Source organism: Triturus cristatus, chromosome 4_2, assembly GCF_964204655.1.
Source record: "Triturus cristatus chromosome 4_2, aTriCri1.1, whole genome shotgun sequence".
NCBI lineage: Eukaryota > Metazoa > Chordata > Amphibia > Caudata > Salamandridae > Triturus > Triturus cristatus.
Window position 1 is genome coordinate 745,675,779 of NC_140586.1, and position 27,438 is coordinate 745,703,216.

Genomic DNA, 27,438 nt, shown 5'->3' on the forward strand with positions numbered 1-27,438 from the left:
TTAGTGTACAGTTTAAGATCCGTATTTAGCAGGGCAATGGGCCGATAGGAGGAGTAAAGGGTATGGTCCTTCCCGGGCTTTGGTATGTGGGCTATTTCGGCCATCGCCATGTCCAGCGAGGGCCCCGTCCGCTCGTCAAATGAATTAAAGAGCCGGAGAAGATACGGCTGTAGTTGCGGCCAAAAGGCGCGATAGAAGGACACCGGCAGCCCATCTGGGCCCGGTGCCTTTCCCAGCGGAAGATCACTCAAAGCGCCAGCCATTTCCGCCGAGGTGATGGGGGCTTCCAGAAGCTCAGACTGACTCGCGCTCAACGGATCCCAAACACAGGCGCCCATGGTAGACGAGATCAAATCCACCCTCGGTGGGTCGGCGGTATACAAGATTGCGTAGAAGTCCTGAAACTCCTGCAACTTATCCAATTCCGTGACAGCCCACGACCCGTCCGCCCTCCGCAGCTTCGCAACATGGGCCTTCGCTGCCCGCGTACGCAGGCGTCCTGCCAAAACCGTGCCCACCTTATCTCCCCCGGCGTAGTATCGCTGCTTAAGCGCCAGCAGGGCCCGCTCCGCCTTGTTCGTCCGATGTGCCCGGAGCTGGCCGCGGAGGATCGCCAGGCGTCTTTTATGCGCCGTCAGCGGCCGCTCTTTGTCCATTTTTTCCAGCGTCTGGACCTCCTGCGTAAGCTTGGTCTCATAGAGCAGCGCCTCCCGCGCCCTTGCAGCAGCGATGGCAGTGAGAGTACCCCTTATGATAGCCTTGAACGCGTCCCACAGGAGGGGAAGGGGGGTCCCCGGGAGATCGTTCGCCTCGAAATATGCCAGAACGGCCGCCTGTATTTCCTCCTTGTCCACCGGGTCCCGAAGGACGTGGTCCGGAAACCGCCACCTACAGGAGCGCGGAGGACCAGTGCAGCGCTCACGTAGACACAGTTCCACGTGGGCATGATCGGATATGGAGATGGTAGAGTGCGCCGCCGCAGCCACATCCCCAAGCAGGGCATGAGAGACCAGCAACATATCTATACGAGAGTAGGAGCGATGTGCAAGCTAATAGTATGTGTAATCGCGCCGGCCACGTGAGTGGTACCGCCAGACATCAACCAGGTTTAAAGCCCCAAGGGTGTCTTTGACCGCCGCGGACATGGCCCCCACCCCGTGGAAAGCCCCCCCACAGCGATCGAGCTCCGCGTCCCACACCAAGTTAAAATCACCGCCCACTACGAGGTCCGTGTTCACCGGCTCAAGGTGTTCCCTGATCAGCCTGCGCAAAAAAGCATCTTGACCCTGATTGGGAGCATAGAGGTTGCATAAGGTAAGCGCGCGATGTCCCCTCCTGACCTCAACCTGCAAAAAACGTCCCTCGCCATCCCTAATCACCTTGGCAGCACCCGGGGTTATCCCTGCCCTGCAGAGGATAGCTACCCCCGCCGTCTTGGTGGTAGCCGAGGCCCAGAACTGTCGAGGGAAGCGGGGGTGAGCCATGCGGGTGACATCTGCCCTAAGGAGGTGAGTCTCCTGGAGAAGAATTATGTCAGGGTTCTGGAGCAGTAGGTACCGCCATATTTGGCGGCGCTTGTTGGGAGAGTTAAGCCCCTTCACGTTAAGGGAGAGAATTTTCCAGCACGGATCCGACGTCATAGCTCCAAAGCCACAGGGGAAGCAGCACGGTCTCCTATCATCCAGGCGCTAGCCTGACCCCCCCGCCAAAGGGACACCAAGGGGAAGGGAAGGAGGGGGGAGGAAAAGGGCCAAAGGAAACAAAACAAACCATGTAAACACAGAGACGGCCAACATGGCCAACTTGTCCTATTCCAGTCTAGGGAGTAGCCAGGCACTACGGCACAAGCTGTCCCGGAGACGTCACTCTCCCATGGATAGGCATGGGGGTTCGTCATCGCCAGACCAGGAGACCAAATCACAAAGGCCCGCTCCAGGCCGCCGCCTCCTCGGGAAAGATGAAGTTCCAGCAACAGGCAAAAGCTCGCAGCCAGCCACGTCGCCAGGAGCAGGCAAGCAGAGTCCTCCTGATGGGCCATAGTCCGATCCGACAGAAGGTCTGCTCGACACTGAAGACCGATTCCAACAAGGGGTGGCCCCCCTATGGGGCCTCACTTGAGGGGAGATGCTTGTGAGCTTGACAGCGACTGGCCCCCTTCCAGGGACTTGATGTGCTGGATGATATCCTGCTTGTCCCGGGACGCCCTGCTGCCATCCGGGGAAGAAGGGCGGCGAGATCGTCGCACGGTTGACCACTGTGGCTTCAGCGGAGTTCTGTGAGCAGCAGATCGCTGCATGGGGCTAACCGGCGGAGAGTCCGGAATTTGGAGCAATTGGGCCGCCTCCCGATAGGAGCGCAGCACCCGGCGCTTGGATTCCCATTGGAACATGATGGCAAAGGGATGCCCCCACTGGTAGCGAATATTAAGCTCCCGCAACTTGTCGGTGATGGGCCTGAAGTCTCTGCAGCGTCTGAGAGTCGTAGGAGCCAGGTCCTGAAACAGCTGAATGGACATGCCTTTGTATTGAATTGTGGGTTTATCTCTGGCAGCTTTGAGAATCGCTTCCTTCTCAACAAAGAAGTGGACCTGCGTCAGGATGTCGGGGAGAAGTCCAGGCCGTCCCGCTGGTCCCGAGACCCTGTGCGCTCGATCTAGAGCCGGCGGCGAGGCATCGTCGTCTCCGCGGATGTCATGGAGCAACTCCGCCACAAATGTCATGATATCTGTGCCTTCCGCCCCAGATGGAACATCCCTAATGCGGATGTTGTTCCGGCGCCCCCTATTTTCCAAGTCCTCCTGCTTGATCTGGAGCTCGACGTGTTGTTCCTGCAGGGTCGCCAACCGCTGCCACAGGTGTTCCTGATCCTCTGTGCGAGCATCCAGGGTCTTCTCCATGTCGTCCACTCTACCGCCCAATTCCCCCACATCTCTCCGAAGGTCCTTAACGCAGGCCTGTACCTCAGTACGAAGCGACCCAATCTCCGTCTTGAGCTCCTGCATAAACAGCGCCATAAAGGACTGGGTGACCGGTTCAGCGGATGCGCCCGCTCCCGACGGCATGGCGCCCGACTTGCCCCACAGGTCCATAACTGAGGTATCTTTAGAGTCCGCCGGGGGCCCCTTCGCTGCTTTCGTGCGGGTCATGTCGGGAACGCTGCTGGGTTGTTCCCCCTGTGCGTGATCAGGCCCCCCCGGAGGGCAGACCCACCTCCAAGTGGCTGCAGCAGGGCGCGCCCAGCACCCCAAGGTCCACGCAGGCGCCACAGGCCACGGGCCCGGCAGAGGAGCCCCCGAGTCCCGCGTCCACCCGTAGGGGCCCACCACACCTCAAGGCGGCCCACGGGTCAGGTCCGGCCCCGTCAGCATTCAAGGAGGCTGCAAGTACCCCCAGAGGAACTCCCTCCGCAGCGGGCAACGTCGTCGTCCGGTGCTTCCCCCGGCTCTCCAAGGGCTCTCGCCCAGTGCTGATCGATCTCCAGGGGCCGGACAGGTGGGGCAGAAGCGCGCGAGCGCGTTCCGGGGCCCAGAGCCCTCAACAGTCTCCACAAGCGAGGGTAGCAGTAGGGCACAGAGGGACAGGCCCACTCTCCGCGTTAAAGGGCACCCGCAGGGATCCTCCGGGCCAGACACCCCGCCAATCCAGGGCCCAAGAGCACGGCCCACAGGCCACCACCAACCAGTCTCGGGGCCCCTCACCACATCCGCCGGCACTCGCCTGAGGTCTCCCCCAGCGCTGTCCTCTCCACAAGGCGCTTCCAGCCCTCAAGTTGGCGGCCAGCCTCTCCGCCCCCGGCACCAGGCACGCAAGGTCCAGCCGAGGAGCGCTGCACGGGAGCCGCCGCCCGGATCTCCCCTCGGCACCTCCACCGCCGCCACACAGTCACCACTGTCGCCGTCCCCTACCAGTGCGTAGCGCCTCAGACAGCTGGCTCCGGCTCCCAGTCTCCTCCGCTCTCCAGGGCCTCCGTCAGCGGGAAAATGGCGGCCGCCGCCCCGGCTCCGACGTCCCCGGGGTCCACGGCCCCCGCAGCCCAAGGTCCGCTGCAGGTCAGGTCCTTCCCGGCACACCAGGCGACTCCAGCTCCACCCTCACTGCTGCGAGGTCTCCCGTTTTGCGGCGGTGACAGGCGATCGGGTGACAGGCAAAATGGCGGGCAGCGCGGCAACCGTCAGCCCCCCGCGGCCCTCCAAGCCGTTGGCCTCGGTCTCCGGGCGCCAAGCAGCCCTCAGCGGGAGCCCCCAGCACTCCGCCGCCTGTGGGTGTCAAACCAAGCCCAGCCGCCGCCGCCACTCCGCAGTTACAGGCATTAAAACTCGGCGGCAGCCCGGAGCAGAAGCAGCGCACGTCTCACGCCATGTCAGGCGAGACCACGCCCCCACCCCGCCTTTTTTAATATGTTGGAGAAATTGGTCCGCAACTTTATATGGGGCAGTGCCCCACACCGGGTGGCAATTGAAAAGCTATACCTTCCCACAGATCAGGGAAGCCTTGCAACCCAAAATTTAGAGCAATACTATCTTGCTGTCCAATTACAGTGGATATGAAAAATGTCAGTTAGGAGTGAACCTGCACACCAATCGTGAAGTATTACAAATATGTTTTTTGCAAAATTAAATAGTTTTACACTACTGTGAGCGTGCTGTCATGTATTAGGGTTTCAGCCCTGACCCTATCTGGAAGAATATGAAGAATATGAATTCATACAATTACAGTGGATAGCCAGGTGGCTCGCTGATCGACAGCGTGATGACACTGCCACCATGAGTCCACCCTATACATTATTGCGACTTATAAAGATATTCCATCCCGGCACGACTGTGAGACACCCAGAGCCCCTGCTGCTTGGAGTAGCATATAAGTGCTTCCGCAGAAGTTTATTTTTAACTAGGCAAGTCACACCATACGGCACTACCGTTAGAGGGGTCACCCAAAGACCGATCAGCGGTAACAGCAACAGAGTTCCGTGACTGGCATGAGGCAGGTGTCCAAATTCTGGGCGACCTGTATCGAGATGGCACACTAGTCCCATATATGACACTACAGGTAGAAGAAAGGCTCCCATCTGGTGAGTTCCTCCTGCATTGCTCATTAATAGCCACACTTACGTCTAAGTGGGGCGACTTCACTGCTGAGCCGCCAACTCATCTCACTATGCACTACCTACATGTCATGGGCAATGGAAGGCATCTCACGCGGTGGTTTGCTGCCTCTTTCCGCCAGCACACAGCATTCAGTTTGTGTCCCCTTCGCATCCGTAGGGAGCAAGATTGGGGGAGACTGATCTCAGACACGGAATGGGCTTGGTTACTAGAGAGCACAATACGCATCCCCAGGAACATGCGTTTCCGCCAAATCCAGTACTATATCGCACTAAGGGCATACCTTACACTCGCTAAAATAAATCGTTAGTTCAACCGCACAGATGCCGCTTGTCCACGGTGCGCTCTGGTGGATGCGGATCTATTACACATGTTATGGGACTGTACCTGCCTTCACACTTACTGGAGGGAGGTGGTAGCTATGTTGGCCTCCTGCACAGAGCATATAATCCCTTTTGAATGGCAGGCCTACATACTACACTTATACCGCTGAACTTGTGAAAATAAGGTGTCCGCAAAGTTTCTAGATCTGGGTATTGTAGGAGCCAAAAGATTAATCACCAAAAGGTGGAAGTCGCTGGACCCTCCCAACATTTATGCATGGAGACACAAAGCGGAAAGAGTCGTAATTCGCCGCAGGGACATCACAGGATTTCGCAGGACCCCGATAGCAGCTGGGTGGGATGCGATGCTGACCGAGTTATTGCACACAGGCGAAGACGCAGACAGGCTCTCGCACATAGCGAACATCATCGGTTGACAGAGAATATATATCAGACACAGCCAGCGCAAAGGTGCAACCAAGCTAACAAAATGTGCCACCTGAGCCGCCTATGCCCCATTTAGTAACAAAGCCATATAGTGGGTAATTGGAAACAGTGCAGCAAGTGTAACTGTACGGAGGTTAGGACAGACGAGGAGACTGCCGGAGTATCCAACCCCAGTTGTATTCACTCTGTTACGTTTTAAGTTGTCCCATTGTAGGAATTACCCGCCGCCCCATGACATGAATCACAGAGCAGGTCGGTGTTCCAGCATTGATATGAATCCGGACACACAGTCAGAGAAGGTGGGCAGTTACTAAACGCGCATCAGCCGTGACACGCAAACAGTCACCACTCTTTACAGAACCGTAGAATTTATCTTGATAATCGAAATTGTAAGAATGCTATAATAATGGCTCTGCAATGTCCAATTGATGTTTCATGCTGTGACAAATGTGCACTGTAACTAACTGTCGTAAACTTTAAAAACTTAATAAAAATGTTTTTTTTTTTTTTTTTTTTAATGAATTGCACTAAGCATGAGTACTTCCCATCTGCCTGAGAATTTCACAGGTAACAGGTCTTTGCATTGAACTTTTTGAAGCTTTTTTAGAAGCAAGATCCTGAGGGAATCTTTTGCAGCAACTTCGAATTGTATCACAAGTCACAGTGCAAAATCTTAGCACAAATTCTTAATGTGAAAGGGATACTCTCCCAGAATGCACGTTTAACCTGTGTGCATGACCTAGGGAGCTCCAGCATAAAATATACAGCTTGATGCCCTATCTAGCTGTATTGTTTGATATATATGCTGCCAAAATAGCAGCCACCCTTCGTGAACAATCGAGGACTGATTGACTGCTTTATTCTTTCCTGGAGTACAATCTGAGGAAATGTGGAAGAGAAATGGTTCATGATAGGCAGAAGTTTGAACAACCTGTTATGGTTTGGATGATCCTGTGGCAGTTCTGCAGATTTCTCATTGAAATGCAGCATGCGCTGCAAAATCAAAAAAGATCTCAGCTCATCATGGATGTGAAACTGGGTGTTGCTCTAACTGTACGATAAAACTAACAAACCTGTCATGATTGTTTGTGCAATAGCCACATGAGCCAGGGTAAGGTCCCAAACTTTATTTGTCTCCCAAGTGAAGTGGGAATCCTACAAGTCTGCTCTAGAGTGAGGCGCCAGAGTTGGCGCCATTTCCCCTCAAAAATGTTTGGCAGGTAAATTTGTTAGCTGAACAATCTTCACAAGGAATTCGCCTTCCACAAAACGTTGGCAGTAGTTTTTATGGGCGCAAAAAATGCAATATTGAGATTGCATCCAGCATTTTCTGTGAAAGAATGAATTAGCTGCTTGAATCTATAGGGGCCTGCCAAATGAGCAGCCTTCCTGTTCTCTTTGCTGTTCCCTACTGGCATGCACCCCAGATTAGGCTACAGTGCCATTTCTCTCCCCAATACAGGTTGAGATTTCGAAGCAACATTACAAATTCCTTATTGTATTGCATGGCTATTCTCTTTAGACGCCATGTAGAAAACGTTTTTTTCTCTCTCAAATACTGTGTGATTGGTAGGATACAGAGATATTAGTAGAAATGTTAATGCTCTGAGAATATGTATGTGTGTGTCTGTGAGACACATATGAGCAGAAAGTGAGAATGCAATGCACTGGAAGTGATAGCAGAGTACAAAAGTAATGGAGGCAGCAACAAAACATTGGAAGCAATGAATGAATTTAAGATCTTAGCAGAAAATGCTCTGGTGACTTAACAAAAGGACACAATACCAAAGCAGTAATCCTTCTAAGAAGGACACAATTGAGTGTCTTCACTTTCAAGTGGTGCAATTCTTTGCAGTATTTGTGCCTGGACAGGTGGTATAGCTCCCCCCCAGGTGCCAACAGTTTTATAAATGATGGCTACCATTCCCCTTACCTGGGAAGAGTGGGCAATCAGGAGACTGAGACCCCATTGGCTCCATAAGGGAAGAGAAAAGTTATATTTTGGCCTATAGAGCGCCACCCACTATGCTTAGGGGGCAGACAGGTGAAGCCTACACCTCAAATTCTCTCCCCCAGGCCCCCCTCCCAAACAAACCTGGTGGCTAGTGACAAATTCATGTTCACTACAGTATGTGCCTAGTAAGACCCCCAAGCAGGAATCCATAGGAGAGGGGAACCATTAGTAACTTGTTATCTCTCCCCTTTCCATTGGTGCATCTCTTGCCTAGGCACATGACCTCTGGGCACTAATACTCTCTACGAAAATGTCCTTTACGTGTAGGGTGAGAGGGATCAATCAGGAGTGACTAGGGGACTCAAACAGCCTTACAGGGAAGGGAAAAAGTTGCATTTCGAATTATCCTCCTTGCCCCCACAGAAAAAACAAAACCCTAATGGCCTAGCTGGAATTCATTAGGGAGAGGCACCATTGGAAAGGGGAGTCTCTCCTCTTTACAGTTTGAACAGTGCCTCTTGTAAAAATGCTGCCTAGGCGAGGTGGAATATTCTGCAGTCTGTTTGCCACAACACTTTCCTCCTTGAGGTGGCCACGTCATCCAACCATTCATCCATTGTCACAGTAAGGCCCAGTGGCTGATGTGGAAGCTCTTCTGTGTCTGGTGAAACCACCAGAGATTCCCCCTGCCATCCCAAGAGGATGCATTGGAGAGGTAGTGCGCAGAACAGGAATGTTTCGTCGTCTGCAATAATATTTCTTAGAATCCAGAGTATTCACAATATCCTTAACTACAGTCGCATGAAAAAGAACACATATTGACATACGGTTCACCAAATGTATTACTAGTTTGGACTGATAATGATATCTCAAAGAATGTCGTGAATATTTCAGATCTTAACTAGTATTGAAAATAACTTATATTTCATGACTAAGGTCGCATGTAATACTGGACAAAAATGACTGCATGCTCCTCTTGCCTCTACGAGCATATACATTCAAATATTCCAGGCCGGGGCGTGGCCAAGTCACGCATGGAGTGAGACGTGTTTACCTGGGTCTCCGCTCCGTTGCGCTTGGTCTCAGCTGTTCACCCCGGCCACTGGGGTTGGTGACTGGTGCTTCGTGATCCAAATGGTGAGAGGAGGAACGGAGCTGTTCCTGGGCGCCCGCGGGGGCCCCTGCTTGGCTCGGTAGCCCTGCACCACAAGACTACAATCTACCGGAGGCCTGCTGCCGCCATCTTGGGTGAGGAGCTCCAGAGCATGGATCTCGCTGGGCTGCGTTTCCAAGCCTGGGAATCGCAGCATCTGGGACGACAGAGCAGAAGGCCCGGATTGCTGTACCTTGGCTGCTGCGAGTTCCCCAGAGAGTTTGGGAGCTACGATGAGCCCTGGGGAACTGCAGGCCTTCTGAGACGCTACGCTTTGGGCCGGTGACATTGCGGTGACTGGGTGAGCTGTGAGCTCCAGCAAAGGAGGCGAGCTGGGTGCCCGTGTGCGCCTGATTCAAGGAGGGCTGCTGGGCCTGGAGAGGGGCCCCCCAGTGGTGAATAGACAATGGTTTTGTTGCCTGTTGTGCTGGGGGTCCTGCCGGCACCATCTTAAAGCGAAGCAACACACCACACCCCTGATCCCCTTTAGCTGCAGTCGGGCTGGCCGTGGACTCCGGATTGGGGGCCCCCGTGCAATACTCCCATCTTGCTGAGGGCCCTGCATTGAGGACATTTGATAGTAAGCCTTGCTACATCATCATATAGGCTCTGGGGGACGTCCTGGTGGACCTGAGTCCCCTGCTACCCTGGTGGTTGGACGCAGTGAGTTGTGGCGAAAGCCTAGGACTGTTGCCTTGGTGCCGGGGGTGAGCTACGGACAGAATAGTCTCCCTGCATTGTGGACGCCGTTGCCTTTCTGTCTCCTGGGGATGTGTCTTGTGGGCTCGATGACCCCTGTGTGCTTTCTTGGTCCCACGTTCGTACCTCGACCTCAGCTGGGCCATTTGGCGGACGGAGGTTAATAATACCAACCCTCGCTAGCAGAAGGGGTCATTTACTACTCCTCGAGGCCCGGGGCTTACCTGGTGAAGTGATGGACCTCTGAAACCTCTATGTTGTCTGGAATTGTGGGATCTACAAGTTGGACTTTGCGCTTTGTGCTTGCCCTCCTCGAGGCTTCTGACCAGGGACCATGCTGTGAGTGGAACGAGCTTACAGATGCTCCCCTGGGGTCCCCCTTTTGGCATCTACACTCCCATTAGCTCACTGTGGGCGGTGTGATAGTGTGAAGTATCTGGGGTTACAGCTGTGTTCTGACTCGATTCCTTAGCTATACCTGCTTTGCTCCGAGGCATAATACACCGTTTAACGTTATTGAATAGAATTGGATCTCCCCTGGGTAGAGCTTGAGGGAGTGAGGCTGGCTTGGTGGCCCTCCTTGTCCTCTCCCGGCTGACTCTTTACCTCCGGTGAGGTCTGACCTACTGCGTTTGTTCCACATTCTCAGGGACCCCATCTTTCAAATAGCCATTAAAGTACTGTAACTCGTAGTCCTGCCATGTCTCCCAAGAATAAAGCCAAGAAAGACTCAGACTCTACCTCGTCCAGAGACAACCCGGTAACATCTCTATGGTCTAAAACCAATACACAGACGCAGGATGCCCCAGCTCCTTTAGTACCTGCTCCAGACCAAGCGGGATTGGGTATGCCGATTACCCAGGCCTTCATGGCGTCCTTCCTCCAAGAGATCAAGGAAGAAATTGGCTCCCTCAGACAGGACTTCAAAACTGGCCTGCAGGACATCCGGAAGGAGGTCACAGAGATTGGCGGAAGGGTGGACGATCTCGAACGCACTATGGACGCTAGATCAGATGACCACGAGAGCTTGTGGAGATGGATGGAGGAGCTTGAGGACCAAAACATCAGCCTACAGTTGAAGCAGGAGGACTTAAAAAATCGCAGTAGGCGAAACAGTCTACGTATTAGTAGAGCTCCCCTGGGAGCGGAGGGCAAGGATACCATGACCTATACGGCAGACCTCCTTCAGGCCATCCGAGAGAGTGAGGGGGCATCTACCCATGTGCTGGATAGAGCTCATTGAGTACAAGGCCCTCGCAACAGACCTGATTTCATTCCAGATATCCTTACAAGGGTTTACTTCATTGCGGATAAAGAGGCTATTTTGAGAAAGACTCAGGGGGCCAGGGATATCTCCTATAATGGCCTATCGATCCAGATCTTCCAAGACTTGGCTCCGGCTACTCTGCAAAGGAGAAAAGAATTTAAGGTGTTCACAGATTAGGTCCGAGACCTTAATATCAAGTATCAATGGGGCCACCCTTTGCCTTGTTGGTCTCCTGGGAGGGGAAGCGACAAGCTCTCAGCTCACCGACGGAAGCAAAGCAGCTCTTGCAACTCCCGCTTGAGCTGGATGGTGCTGGTCTCCCTTCTCCTCAGGGGCGCCTGGGGGGGGCCTTACACCCAGAATGGTCTACGGTCGGGCCACCTAAGCACAGACGAAGTCTCCAGGAACGGGACTCTTCTCAGGCCAAACAGGAACTTATCAGCCACATAAGGGCCTTTAGTGACTCCTCTCCGCCATCTCAATCACCGGCCCACACAGAATAATGTGGACATATTCCACTTCTGGTCTTTGACATTTCGCTGCCTCCTTTATGAACAGGCCCTTGGTCACTTCAACTTGATCTTCTTTCCTATTTGACCAATCTGGACGAAGGCTGCAACACTGTGGTATTACAAGTCCACCTGTAGCAATGTAATCACTATTGGGATGACCCGCTGGGCAATGAGGCTCCTTGAGTTGACTTTGGCTGATTTGATAGTGCCCCCGTGGTGAATTGTCTTACTGCTCATCTTGCACTGCCACAGGCCTGCTGGATGCAGAGACCCATAAGATGCCCTGCGCTTGCCCCCCCCCGCCTCATTCTTTTTCAGGGTCTCTTTGATGAGTGACTTTTACAGAATGGCCTATACTTTGGACTCCGGGCCGTTCCTAACGGACTCTGATATTGTTTGGCCCAGCTGGCCATGTATTATTGTGTTCTCTGCTTTCTTCCTTTCTTTATTCTTTCTCTTTCCTGATGCGCTGTTGTTGGGGAGATGGAGTCTGGTTGGCTGCGCTCCTGAGCCTTTGGGATACCCTTGGAGGTTCTTAGCTAGTTCGGGAGTTTTGGATCTGCTACGGATTGTGCTGCTTTGCTGCTGGAGATTGTGGGGAAGTTTATGGGCCTGCAATGGTGGCCTAGAGATTGCTATGAGCGAACTGATTGTTTAGGCTTGATATGACTAATCCCATGAAGTTTTGCCCCTTAAATGTAAAGGGGCTCAACTCTCCCAATAAGAGACACCAGCTCCCCTCCGACACTCGCCTTATGACTCACCCCAAATATCCTCAGCAATTCTGGGCCTGTGCTTCTACTAAAACGGGTGGTGTGGCCATTCTCCTTAAAGCCGGATGGGGTGTCCAAGGTGCTAAAGCTACAAAAGACAAGAGTGAGAGGTTTTTTAAAATTCTAATGTCCTGGGGTGGGGGATCCCTGACCCTCGTAAATATATACGCCCCTAATCAGAACCAGGATACATTCTTACGCTTCCACCTTCATGATCTCCTTCACTCAGTCACCACACCGATCATTCTTGTGGGGGACTTTAACTTGGTATGGAACCCGGAATGGGATTGTACGGCTCAAGCCCTTCATAGTGCTGGAGCAATGTCTGCCACTTTAAAAAATGTTATTACAAACTTAGGTTTAATTAACGCATGGAGATACTTGCACCCAGAAGCTAAAGACTACTCCTTTTTCTCCCACGCACACTGATCATACTCCTGTATCGACTATTGTTTTCTTTCTTTACCATTACTATAGACGCTAGTCACCGCGGAGATATCTGATATTTCTCTGTCGGACCATGCGCATGTTTTGATATCTCTACAACTCCCTAGACCCAATACGGAGGCCATCCCCAGATGGAGGCTACCACCTCAGGTTCTTCAAGACCCCGTTGATGTAGCAGATGTTCGTAAGGAGATTGAGGCCTTTTTTGTAGTGAATGACCTCACTGATACCTCTTGAACTATCCGGTGGGATGCCTTTAAGGCTACCATGTGTAGGGTTATATCTACTGTATCATTGCAAGAACCCGGGAATCCCATCTCATAGAGAATTCACTCGCTGCGGATATTAAAACGTTAGAACGAAAGGACCACCTCCAACCATCTCTTCGCAATAAATGTCTACTTGCAGAGGCACAGGGTCAACTATGGTTGCACCGCACTAATAAGGCAGAGAGACTATTGCTTGCCCTTAAACAAAAATTTTATGCGGGAGGGGACAGGGTGGGGGCATGTCTAGCGTGGCGCCTTCGGGCTAGGAATACGAGGGCACACATCACCAAACTTAAACGCCCGGATGGTACTTGGGCTATTTCGGAGCCCGACAAGACTTCGGTTCTGTCGAATTTCTATAGGACTTTTATGCAGACTCCTGCGGTTGCGGAATTTCTGGACTCTTGCCCTTGGGACGCTATAAGTGCCCATCATAGGGGTATTATGGAGGACCGTATTTCGCACGAGAAAATAGCGAAAGCTCTGAAACAGCTTCCAGTGGGGGAAAACTCTGGGTCCCGATGGCCTGCCAGTAGCCTTTTATCGGGGCTTCTTCCCTCAGCTTCCAGAACATTTGCTACACCTTTTTAACAGTTTTACGGAGGTTTCGCGCCTTACTCCAACCATGGCGGAAGTGGAGATTGTCCTTGTTCCAAAACCTGGAAAAGATCACTGCTTGCCTACCTTGTATCGCCCTATTGCTCTCTTAAATACTGACGCTAAGATCTACACCATCAGCAGGGAGCGGACAACATTCGTCGAATCGCCCATCTTGTTGAAAAGGCCCAGATTAGAGGTATACCAGCTTGTCTGGTGTCCGTAGACTCAGAGAAAACCTTTGATCGGGTGGACTGGCGCTTTCTACGGGAGGTTCTGCAGAGGGTGGGATTGGGTCCTGTGATGATCTCCAGGTTGATGGCCTCTTATACACATCCCACTACCCGCATCCATTTTAATGGACGTCTCACTGCTTCCATCCCGATTTATTGCAGCACCAGACAGGGTTGCCTGCTATCCCCTCTGTTATTTGCCCTCGTAGTGGAACCCCTTGCTTTCGCAATTCGACGTAACCCTGAGATTCAGGGTTTTGCTATTGGGGAATGTGATCACAAAGTTTCCCTCTTTGCAGATGATTTCCTTCTTTCCTTTTCCTCCCCGTCCTCTTCCCTTCCAGCTTTAGCTACGATTTTGCAGTCTTTCGAGACAGCTTCGGGAAACCGGATTAATCTTGCTAAATCGCATGCCCTCAATCTTACTCTACCGGCCTAAGAGGTCCAGGATCTGGAAGATTTGCCTCCTCTACAGTGGTCTGAAAAGTCGATAAGATACCTGGGATTGGATCTGACTCTCTCGCTTTCCTCCTGGACATAGACTAACTAGCCTAGGTATTGGGGGGCGATTTAGACGGAATTACGTAGATGGAGAGGTCTCCCTCTTGCATGGCTAGGACGTATTAATAATATAAAAATGTCACTTTTCCCGAAGATATTATATTTATTTCAGTCCCTTCCCACCCAGATAGCTCAGGCTAACATCCTGTCTCCAGCGCGACTTCACCACTTTTATATGGGGATGGTCTTGTCTGCGTTTTTCTAATAGGATCCTGATGTTGCCTCGGGACCGGGGTGGTCTCGGGTGTCCCAATCTCTTGGAAAATTACTGCGCCTGTCACCTTCGGTATATATCAGAGTGGGTGGTCCACAAGAGCAAAAAACATTGGTTCCATATGGACCGGGCAGTCTCTTGTAGGCCTTTATGGGATTTGGCTTGGCTTTCTTGTGGAGCTCGTCCCCGTAGTGCATACAGTTCTACTCCTACTAAAACAGTCCTGGAGATTTGGGATGAACTGGTGTTCTCTTGTGGCCTGACTACCTTCCCTTCCCCTGACACGCCTATTGTGCGCAATCCCATATTCCCTCCTGCGCTGCAGCCTCTAACGTTTAGTGCGTGGTCTGATGGTCAATGCTGTCATTCAAGACGTGTTTCAGGGCGACAAACTCCTCACTACAGAGGGGGCTCGGATGCAAAATTATCAGATACAGCGTTGGCCGCTCTGTCAGGCCTATCTCCAAAGAGCCACTAGACAACTTATGGCCTTTGAAACCTTAGTGCGCCAATTTGATGAGTCAAGGGGCCTGATCTCTCACACTTACACCGTCTTGCAACAATCGCACCAGCACACTTATCAAAAGCAATGGAACACAGATTTAGGCGAAGACATATCTCCAGAGTGTTGGACCCGGTTATGGCAGGACATCCCAAAAATATACCATAGTATACCGCAACGCAAATCAGCGTACAAACTTATGTCACAACGGTACTTCACCCCAGCCCGTCTACAACAGACGTTACCAAATTTCCCCCCGACTTGCTAGAGATGCCAGGGTGACAGAGAGGACTTTGTACATATTTGGTGGTCTTGTCCGAGTCTTGAGATGTTTTGGAAGGAGATTCTCAGTCATATTAAGGATGTAGTGGGCTTCCCTATCCCTTCCTCCCCGATGATTACCCTATTAGGCATTAGGCCCCTGACATTGACTGCTATGACGTAAACAGACTGGCGTTTGATATTACAGGCACTCCATAGCCTTATTCTGGAAGAAAATACCCCCTCACCCCCCTTGGTGGCCACATGGTTCCTCTGTTTGTGGCACGTTCTAGCCCTTGAATTGCTCACTGCATGTATCAACCACACGGACGCCAAATTCCCCCGCTTCTGGCAGCCACTAATACATCATTTCTCTAAGATGGAACACTCCCGATTGGTTCCCCCTAGTCTATGAGCTCTGCAGCTGTTTGATGATTTTCTTGAACCTTATGTGAGGGGTCACTGGCTGGATTCCCCCCGTACCACTACCTCCGCGGGAGAGGCCTTACCTCGTCCTTCATTGGGAGACCTTTGACCCCCTCCAACAGCAGGTTATTTCTAACGTTTCTTCCTCCTCTCCCCCTCTTAGATGGGTGGTTTGGCCCTCCCTCCTTTTTCCTTCTCCTCCTTTTTCCTTCTCCTTTCCTTCTGTTCAATTTGGCCGATGTGTCCCTGATATCGCTCAGTTAGGAATATTAGTCTGCCTAGCGCACGAATCAGGTGAGCAGGGTATGCTGTACCTAGCTTTACATTGATCACCTAATTGTGTTGACAAGGACAATGTTTCATTCGATTTGAGCAATGTTGGATGTTTTCCTTTTGTCTGTCTCGAATTGAGAGAGATGTCCTATTACCTTAAAGGGTTGCAACATATTGTTTCGCTTTTCATTTTAGTTTTCCTCCTTTCCTCTACAGCACTGGTTTGGGTGATAATGTACTGACTCCTTCTCTGTTTTACTCAAATACTCTGACATCCAAGATGATATTCTTTTTATGCTTTTTTGATCGGGTTGCATTGCCTTAATTTGTCTGACTTTTCCTTGTGTCGTGTTCAATAAACAGATTTGAAACAAATATTCCAGGCCTCATCTCCGGTAAGATATGTCATTATTTCAGAGACCTTGTCTTCCCCCTTATACTTTACCAGGCTGTAATGCTTGCTACTTTGTGGAAAACGGTCAGGCCCTTTCGGGACCACAGTGAATCCTGCATAGTCATCTAAGTGATGTAGGCTCTCCCTCGCAAGCTACATTCAATGCTCATTAGATGTTTCTTCCAATAGTAGAAAAACTGAAATGTGTCTAGAAATGAAATTTGCAGCTCTACCTCTTTTTATTTTGCCCTAGAGGCCTCATACATTATGATAGTGCTGTGGCCCTCACATCGTCCTGCCTAAACTCCATGTTTATCTTTTTCCCCTCCCCCACTGATTTTCAAACCTCCACTAACTGGGTGCTGTGGAATCCAAATTGCAAGGAATTTCATTTGAACTTTCCCTCCCCATTGTAACCTTACCTACCACACTTGTCCTGCTCTTCTGTCCCCAGAAGCATCTCTGTCAGTCCCAAAGTGTTACCTCCTCTCCCACAGCGGTGTTTAATATTTCGCCAAACTCTTTGCTTTACAACTTCCCCATCCTCTTCTCAATGTATTGTGGACACTCTCCCAAAACTCTGCTATTTTCTTACCATTCACTGCTTAGCAATTTTAAATTACTAATGATGTTTCTCCGCATTTTTCCTTACCTTGTTTGATAGCTCGCTCTTTCCATGCCCATTATGTTTTTTATAGACCACCCCATAGTTCTACGTGCCTTTTGTAGCATTTCGAGATTCTTCTTCACGCAGACTTACATCGGTCTCTTACAGTCGCTGTAGTAGTGCTTCTCTACTTGGCATTCGGTTGATCGTTCAGCATCTACACTGGCCTTTATTCCCAGCCCTACAGTAGTCCACAGTACGACTCTTCTCTGCTAGGTGTCATTTCTTAAGAATTGTATTGGTAATTTATTGCCTCTTTCAATTCCTCGCTGCGGTTTGTGTCCAAGAAAATGTACCTCCTCATGACACATGATTTTGTTTTTTAGTTGTTTCTACTGCACACTAGCTTCTTACAAAAATTACCTTTGCACATTTCTAGTATAGTAAAATAGATACCTTTGGTTAATGCTATCTTATTAGCACTTTTCTAAGAAGCTAACACGCCTTAGTTGTCTCCTGTGCGCTGCTCGTGATTAACACGAGATCATCCTTGATGACACCCAATGATGTCATCAATATCTTTACCCTCGTACTAGTGCATGCTGTATTTTTCTGTTGAGTTGTAAACATACATTTGTGTATATAAGCTTCTGGTTTTCGCATGTGTGCTTAATGGATCCTGTGGTGGTACCTCCATATGGTGGTATGAGTATACTGTATTTGTGTACGAAAGCATCCGCACATTCTGTTTGTGTATTAAGCTGTCGGAATACTGTATGAAGTGTATGGGTATTTTTGGGAGCTACATTTGCATCCAGCTCCTATCTTTTTTTTTTTAATACTAGTCATGGCCCTCTTCTCCTTTACCTGTGTATACTGATGTTTGCAAATTGTATTTGCTTACAGTGGTAGTATGAGAAGGTTTTGATGCAGAGTTGTAGGTATTTCGCATCCATGCTTCTCCGTCTCTTTGTAACCACATTGAAGCTTCTCTTTTGTTATTGCACTATTTGAAGTAGTCTAGTAGTAGCAAGCTTTCCCCCAGTTTCATACTATATTGAACCCATGCCCCTGGACGCCTATAGGATAGGGTCCCTGTCCTTATAGTTAAGCAACTTAAAGGTCTTAGCCTACGGTGTGGAGGGCACACCGATGCCCAGTGTGCACTCTCCGCTAAGCAGAAATTGGATATGCCTCTTGGATTCAAATACTGCTCTATCCAGTCTTCCACGAAAAGTTTCATGCTTAGTCCATCCACCTTATCCAGCAGGTCCACCATGCTTATGTTGCTGCATTGGGATCTCCCTTCCTCTTTGGTACTAAGCTGCAGCGGTCTGATCGCTTTGCTAAGTCAGTCTGAAGCAAACCGTTTCATCTGCTACCAGAGGTTTAAATCTACTATGGTGCCACTGAGGAAAGCAAAGAGGGCCTGAGAGGGGCAGTTTCCTGTCTAGCGACAGTGTCTGACATATCAGCATTAACCTGGCCTTGCAAGTTTTGTTTCCAGTCCCTAGCTCCACAGCAGTCACTGCATTTACAGATCCCTTTAGTTTCGGAGCCCCATAAAGTCATGAAGGTCATGTCTTCCCTTTCCTCAGCTTTTCTGGTGTTCCCATGACAACTGAACACTGGGCCTCAGCTTAGCCTGTGGTACCTCTCTTCTTCCTCTGGTATGTTAGAAGTCAGACTCCCCTGTCTGAAAAAATGCACCGCCCGTATGTTAGGCAGCCAAGCTTCTCGCCCCTGTGCATCCTGCAGTTTCCTTTGTCTAGGGCATAGTCTAGGTCATCTGTTGCCTCCCACAGGATCTTCCTTCTGTTTTTCCTCGCTGTGTCTACTGTGACCTGCTGCCCAGGCAGTGGAAGTCCCCCAGTATATCTGGCACAGGGTGTTCTCCACTGAAATCCATCTCTTCCTCATTGGTAGCGGGTCTCACCCTTGGGTCCAAGCTCCTCAAGCGCAGCCCTGACATTCTCACAGGATGCAGCAACAGACCACAGCCGCTTGTCACAGAGAAGAAATAGAGCTTTGCCCTAGTTTCCGCCAGATGAAGGCAATGGTGAGGTCTTGCCATCTTGCCACTATGCACTGCACAGGTCTTCAGTATTGTTCTGTAGTAGATCAGTGTGGGGGGAAGACCACAGATACCAACTTTCTACCCTATTTCAGCCAGGTTTCTCGGAGTCACTCCTGGATGAGTGACCTAATTGATTCAGGACCTCCAGTGGCACCCTGAAGTCACTGACTTGAGGGTTCAGGGCATAACCCAGGGATAATGCGTTTGGGTCATGCCGTCCTTCCACAGGCCTAACTTCTTTTCAGAATTAGAAGGGCCAGTGACTGTGGTGAGCCATTCAGCCACAACTCGTATAGTACCTAGGGTAGGATGTATTAACAGCGATTTAAACAAACAAAAAAATCTGTTCAGGCCCATCCAAACTCTGTCACAGCAATATTTATTGTAGTGCATTTACTGCCACCATCATGGTATCTTCTCACCAGAACTTCCTTCCTGCCACGATGTACTGCCAGCTCGTAGCGGGTTCTGATGTACATGTGAATCGAGTGCACATTCTACAAGGTTATGTGTTTCATAGTCCTTGCTGTATGTAATGTCTGGGTGACAGCTTCACTGTTTTCAAAGTGTCAACCATGTGTGTAAAGCAAGCATTAGCCTCTAGCCTCCCGTGGTTGTGCCAGCATGCTCCCTGGCACTTGCAGGCGACAGAGGCCCGCGGTCTGTGCCTGAGCATGTCGGCATGGAGGGCAGGCTTCTCCTGGGGCTTTACATCGAGCTGTGCAGCGAGTTGGAACATGTCCACCTCTGACTCGCTCCTCTTGTTTTTCTTTCACCCCCTCCAGTGCCCTGCAGGAGTCATTAAATCAGAACTTCATGCTGATCGTCACCCACCGAGAGGTCCAGCGGGAGTACAACCTGAATTTCTCCGGAAGCAGTACCATTCAGGAGGTGAGTTCTGTCACTGTGTACTCCGACGAGGCTGGTAAAGGCTTCGTATTCAGGAACATGAACTCCACAGATTCCTTCCTGTTTGGAAAATACATGCTGTGGCTAATGCATATGTTGTTGTTTTAGAATCGGATTATTAGAACTGCATCAGAGAAGTACCTCATAAACGACCATGTGTATAGATAGGTAGAATATTTTGTGACACGCCCCACCTTGCAACAGCAGTGTCACATTAATAAGTGGCAATTACCTGACAGAAACCTTCTGAAAGCATTGTTTCACTTGTGGACCCGTCTTTAGATGCATAACCGTTGTTACTGCTGAAACTTGGAAAAAGAAGGACATGGTGTACATAGTACATTTAACCACGTATGTATATGGTATTTCTGTAACGCAAACCTATCGAAAAGGCAGCAGAACGTTGTACATGGATGAAGACGAGTATAAAGTCAATAAGTAAAAGAAGGAAGCTGGGTTGTGGACACTTAATGCATTCTGATGTAGTTAGCGTCCTTCAAAGAGGCGAGTCTTCCAACTCTTTCCTAAATTGGAGCTGCATTGAAGCTGTCCTACAATAAGCGACAGTAAAAAAAAAAACAGTGCAGCAAAACAAAAAAAAAAATTAAACTTCATTTTAGTGAACACCAGCCACAACATAGACAAGCAGCTTATTTAACAAATTATGTCCATTCTCTCCTAAATTGAAATGCCTTAATTTCAGTGAGTGTTAGTAATTATATATATCCTAACTCCGCTATCCGTCTCAATCCAAATAACTGATTACTATCCACCTCTCAAATTTCTTTCATATTTCATTATACTAATTCACCACTAATCCTTTATGGGATCCGGAATAGTGTGCTACTCACTGAAAAAACACCCCATCAGTGGTAACAAGCGCTATATAAATGCAAACCTTTTTCCCCTCTTCTGTAGCTCCGCTATCCTTCTGAATCCAAAGAAACTGACTAACCCATCCACCACTCAAATTACTTTCATATTTCACTATACTAATTCAACACTAATCCTTTATGGGTTCTAGAGTAGCGTGCTACTCGCCGAAAAAACGCTTCAACGCCTCGTCAGAGATAGTAAGCGCTATATAAATGCGATTACAATAAGTGAGCAACATGGTCTGTCAGTCATCTGTGCAAACTTAACGTACTCAGTCCCGCAACTTCTAATGTTTGCCTGTGTTCACCGATACATGCCTTTCGTCAGGTAAATGCTTGTGAACCGTACTACTTAGCAGCCAGGTTTAATAGTATATAATTTAACCGTTTGATATAAGATGTTTATTTTATGAGCGGAAATCCACTGGCTACAGAATGCTTCTCTATTCAGTTGTTAAACTCCCCTCGACCAATTATTTTTTTTAAATGATATTGACGGTAATTAACATGACCATATGTAATACTATTGTTAGGTTCTGTTTTATTAAATAAGATCCATGGTGCTTTAATAACAAATGTGGTATTTATCTGATACAATGGCACTTTAACCTTTTACCATGAAACACAACTCACCTGAAGACATGTGAATGTAAAATTTCCTAGGTTTCGTAACAGAGAGTTTCATTTTTATATAGAACGGGAAGGTGAGGATTATGCATCTCTCCATTTTTTTTATTTTTTTTATTGAATTACATTTTGCAGATTGTGTCGCAACTATTGTTGGGTTAAAGATATCGTACAACAACACGTAGTGTGAGGAAAGTTGAGGTGATTGCATGGGTACACCACCCTCCTAGCATTCAGTTAGTATTCTGCGTGAAGTTTATATTACTACATAAGCTACGTTTGTAAGTTCAGAGCTTGTTTGACAGGAGAGGAGGGACTGTCCTTAGTGCAGAGGTAGGCCCAAAATGGAGCCCAAGCAACTCTAGGGAGGGCTGCAAGATGTAGTCTAAGAGTACTTCAGTCCTATCCTGACAAAACACCAGATCGCAGAGCCCTTGTTTTATCCCCAGAACCCGCTGCTGCATCTGGAGCAGGGCAGCCTGTCTCTTAGCCAACACAGAGGTGTCCCCCAGCAGCGTCATCTTGGGTGAGGGATCGATGGTGAAATCCAGGATGGGTGCCACACTATGAAAAACCTCCTGACTGTACGTTATAAGTGCTGGACATGCCTGAGTCATATGCAGCTAAGACAGCACCACATTTCGCACATTTAATCCTGTCCTCCCCTCCAAATTAAGCTATCCGCTGTGGAGTGTAATTGTGTTGATGCAAGTATTTAAAGTGTATCAACTTTTGTTTATAATTGAGTGGCTTGTTATTCATCTTTGCTCAGCTGTACGCCCACGTTTTATCTGTAAGGTCATACCCCAGGGATTCTTCCCATTTTCATCTGGGCCCAGAGAGGGTGCTCTTTGTGCCCATCGTGTAAGTCTCATATAGGTAGCTAATAGACTGTCCAATATCAGCCTTACCATGTAAGTCGTAAGGAGCATTATCTCCGGTGGCTCTGCAGAAAACCCAGGTATCCCCCCTCTAGATGCAGATCGTGGTCAGATGTAACTGAAAAGTGCCAATGTTGTTGCCCCAGGTAGGCACAGAATTCCGTGTCCAGATAAATTCACCATCCCTAAAAAGCTCTCACAATGTCAACAGCCACATGCGCCCTTGTGAGGCCTTAACAGACTTCTCTCAGGTGAAGGAGCAGTGAGCTATCTGCAAGAGGGAACCCCGGTGAGTAAGGCATAACAAGTTTAAACCCTTTAGCTAACTACCACCACGTGCGACTGGGAGTCGCAGTAACATCCACATCTTAATGAGCTACATATGGGGGAGCACTGTGCTGACCTAGTGGGGATTGCGTTTTAGCTAAAGCGCGCTCTGCGCACACATGCATTGGTACTTCTCGGGTCGCAGACCAATATTTGATATAATGCGCTTGTGTAACTAAATAATATATATTAAAGTCCACAGCGCCAGCCTCCACAATGCAACTGTCTGGTCAACACGTCCCATCGTATCTTAGGTTGCCCTCCATGCCAAATGAGCCGCATAAGGGTCTGTCAAATTTACTGCAATAGGTGTAGTGGCAGTGCCACCGGTAGGTTTGCAAAAAGGTATACAAATCTTGGTAAGATTATAATCTTAATCATCAAGATTCTCCCTAGAGGAGAGAGCGGAAGCGTGATCTAGCGCTTGATGCTCTGATTTGTTTCCTGCGCCATTCCAAAGTTGCTCCCAATGGGATAATCATAATCACTAGTGAATCCTACTCATCGGTAACGCACACCCTCAGGGCTACACTGCAGTGGATAATACAGAACCAGTGGTATAGTAAATACAGTTAGTGGAATTTTTTCAGATTTGGCCAGGTTATCTGCAGCCCTGGATGTCTCTCAAACCAGATGAAATCTCAGATATTGGAAGACTGGTTGACTTACTGACTCTGGACATAAAGTATCACATCATCCGCATACAGCAGTATTATCAGTGAACTATTTCTGAGGCACAATTCACGGGGCAAGTCCAGTTCCCTCATATAGCAAACCAAAGGTTCAATGGCATTCACAATATTTAGTGGAAAAAGGGGGCAGCCCGGACCCGTACAAATTTTAAATACCTGGACCCTAGCTGTTGGGTTAGTATATAACAGTTTAATTAAGGACCGGAAGTAGTTTCCGAGTCCGATTCTGCAAAATGCTTACATCATGATCAGCCAAGCCACACCAGCAAATCAAATGCTTTCTCTGCTTTAAGGAGGACCATGACCAATGGGAGTTGGCGGTCCACTCTATAAAGGACAGCCATTTATCTTCGCAGATTAAATGCAGTGGATCGCTGTGGTATAAAGATGAATTTGTAGATTAAGTAAAGACAAAAAGCTTTAGAAGAAGCATTTTGCAGGTACCTTGTGCAGTTTCACTATTACCATAATAACTGCCTCTGTGGGGATGGATGGGGCGGTGGGGGTAGTCGCTTGTTTCTAATTGGCTTGTTATACATGTCCAAGAGTCACAGAGCAAGGATATGTATATATATTTTATAGAATTCGGCTGGTAACCCATCGCTCTGCGAAGCCTTGTCAGTAGGGAGGCTCATAATAGCTAGTTTAATGTCCGCTAAAGTTAAAGGAATCTTAGGATCTCGCGTGCCTGACCATCCAGCCAAGCCAGTGCCACTTTACCAAAGTATTTCGATAACTCCGAGCCCGCTCTATGGACCATAGATGTGTCTTAATATTTACTGAATTCGTCCAGGATGAAGACTGGGTCGATTGTGATATCCTCCCCTTTCCAGTTAAGATTTGTGGCTTGACTGTACAAGCTTTGACTTTTAGCAGTCCAGGCAAGGGTTTTGACTGACCTGTCTCCCTCTCCAAATATTCTCACTTTGACCTCCCTCCCCCCCCTCCTCCCCCCCCCCCCCCCCCCTCTCACCAGGGACATCTTAAGGATTTGGGGGGCCCTGGGCCAAACATATTTTGGGGGCCCCTGTTCAGGACACCTTTGAATTTATGATCTAATTTGAGCCCCTTTTTCCCACGCAGTTTCCGCTTCCTCAGCTGCACTAGCGATCCAGTTTGCATCATAAGCATTAGCCTATATATTCCCGATGTAAATAGACATGTGCAGCTTACAGGTGTAGGATTCAGGGTTTCCTGCCCTGCTACTACGTTTTTAATACTTTTTAAATTGTATATGTGTAGCTGAATTACTCTGTGCTTTTTAACAATTTCTCCTACCTATGCGCCCTTGCACTTTACTTGATTCTGCTTGCCAACACCTCCTTAGCTGCTCCGATTCGCATTTCGGTTTTCCTCCAGTCCTGGTCCACTGCTGCTGATACGCCGATTGTGTGGAGGGCTGGGGCTACTATCGGGCTACTCACTTCCGCCCACGCAGTTTCCACTTCCTCAGCTGTGCTAGCGATCCAGTTTGTATCATAGGCATCAGCCTATATATTCCCGATGCAAACGGATGCGCGCAGCTGATACCTGTAGGATTTAGTGTTTCCTGCCCTGCTACTAAGTTTTTATTACTTTTTAAATTGTATATGTGTAGCTGAATTACTCTGTGCTTTTTAATAATTTCTCCTACCTATGCGCACTTGCACTTTACTTGATTCTGTTTGCCCACACCTCCTTAGCTGCTTCGATTCGCATCTCGCTTTTCCTCCAGTCCTGGTCCGCCGCGGCTGATACGCCGATTGTGCGGAGGGCTGGGGCTACTATCCGGCTCCTCACTTATGCCTATGCAGTTTCCGCTTCCTCAGCTGCGTTGGCGATCCAGTTTGCATCATAGGCATTAGCCTATATATTCCCGATGCAAACGGACGTGCTACGTGGACGTGCACAGCGGGCGCGCAGCTGGCGCCGAAGGTAAGCCTGTCTGCGCCCGGAGGCGTTCGGCGCCGGCCATGCTGCCCAGTTCCCCTCCGGTGAGTTTCTTCCACTATATTGCAATAGGGAAAAACTGATTAGCCTTAGGCGGCTACCATTATGTCAATGTACAGCCGCTGATCCGAGGTTGGAGGTAGACTTTCGATGCAATAAGTGCAACTGGACTCTCCTCCAGCCCAGGAAACTCGCACCCAATATCCTCCCACGCAACAATAAGTGTAAAAACAATAAGAAAACAGAGGACTTAAAGGCCACCCTTTTAAATTGTTCCTCTATACAAAAGCATGAACCATACATTTATGGCCTACTTTTAGACTAACAGTCTGATCTTTTATTTCTCACTGAGACCTGGCTGTCTGAAGCCTCCAACCCTACTATCACCTCGGCCATCCCTACGGGTTATAACATTCTTAGGAGGGACCGATCGACTGGGAAGGAGGGAGGTGTTGCCATAATTTACAATAAAAAACTAGACTGCTTAGGCTTCTGCTGTACCTTATCCCCCCATTATAGCATAGCTGGATTTCTGATTTACAGACCTCCCAGTGCTATTGGAAATGTTATGAATACGCTTAATATAGCCACCACCTCCCTGGCCTTAAAATACAACAACTGCCTCATTCTGGGATATTTCAATATACATATGGACAATGGAAAAGACCCTCAAACAATTTCCTTGTTGGAGGCGCTCCATGGTTTAACGATTCCCTTAAATCTCGCAACAGAAATTGTGGAACAATTGAATGGAAATGGCGTAAATCCTATCTACCTGAGGACAGGAAGGTGTATAAAGACACCTTAAAAGCTCATTACATTCTCGTGAAGGCAGCCAAGAAAAACCTCTTTCAAACCAAGATAGAAAATGCCCAAAATAAGAGTAAGGAAATCTTTAGCATAGTTAAATCCTTTACTGCCCTGAGAGCCGGCACAAAGGAAGGGCCATGCACTGAAGAATGGTCTAAGTAAATAGTTGAATTCTTCCACAAAAAGATCTCCATGATCCAACAAGCCTTCACTAACATCTCAGAGGAAGAACTGGCCTTCTACCTTAGTTCTAATAGCAAATTTCACCTCTTGGATCCTACATCTTTACTAGCTTTCCCTGAGTTTCAGCTTGAAGAGTCACTGACCCCTCTCCAAAGCATTAAGTCTGGCTCTCCTACTGACCCATGTCCAGGGAATATCTTGAACCTATTAGCTCCCACCATAAACCCCACAGTAAACCAGCTCTTTAATGCTTCTCTCTCCTCAGGCAACTGTCACAGGAGAGTGTAGGCACTAACCTTAAGCCGGATGCAGCAGGAGCGATGCTGGACGTAAATAACCTTTTCCCCTATTTGTGTGTTCCCACCAGAGAGTAACGAGATTCACCTCTCCAGGGAAGACCACAGAGAAGGGGGAAAGGGCAAAAAGGGATAAACGAAACAAGAATGCGGTGGCCGCAGGAATCTTGGGAAGACTTCAGGGAGTTGTATCATTCACTCTCTATCGTCCTTCGTTCCTGCAGAAAAGACACACAACAAACTATGAGTGTGGCCCTATCCCTCCCACAACTAAGCCATACCTGTCTCCAGAAAGAATTCACGTACCTTGTGATTCTGCCCCATGCATACAGGTTAAGTAGACTGTGCTCTCCTCTTGCAAGCAAGGACCTGGAAATGGCACCCTCCATTCGAGTACTTCCCCCATCGGGTGTTTGTCAAAGTACTGTTATCCGAGCCTTTCAACGGCTCCTAAGGAATTAGCGAATAACAGAAGTAGCGCTCCTGTGCGCTCGTGTGTTGCCAACCGCCACGTAACGGTATTTGTGTGTGAGTCTGAGCTTCTCACCAGCTCTCTATTGTCTTACAGAATTTAAACAAGTACTAAGCGCTCCTGCGCGTATGGTTGACTCCTCCCGCTATGACAGTGTTTCGAAAGCAACTTGAGAGCCTCTCACAGCTCTCCGTGTAACTGAACTCGCACTCCTATGCGCGTTAGCGGGGAGGGTAGGCGGCCTGAGAGCCTGGGCGTGGATGAATACCCGGCTCCGCACACCGTGCCTGGGGGCCGATGAACGGGCGGCAGCCCGAGGTATGCTAAATGAGCTTACTCGTATGAGC

The 27,438-nt window shown here is 49.1% G+C and overlaps 1 protein-coding gene across 2 annotated transcripts in view; it reads left to right on the forward strand.

The window, feature by feature from the left end:
• FAF1 (Fas associated factor 1) overlaps positions 1–27,438 on the forward strand; it is a 1,868,643-nt gene that overhangs the window by 483,937 nt on the left and 1,357,268 nt on the right. For both annotated transcript variants that reach the window (XM_085602652.1, XM_085602654.1), the window contains exon 7: positions 19,876–19,981. In XM_085602652.1, the coding sequence (XP_085458778.1) occupies positions 19,876–19,981 (106 nt within the window). The remainder of the gene's footprint in view (positions 1–19,875; positions 19,982–27,438) is intronic.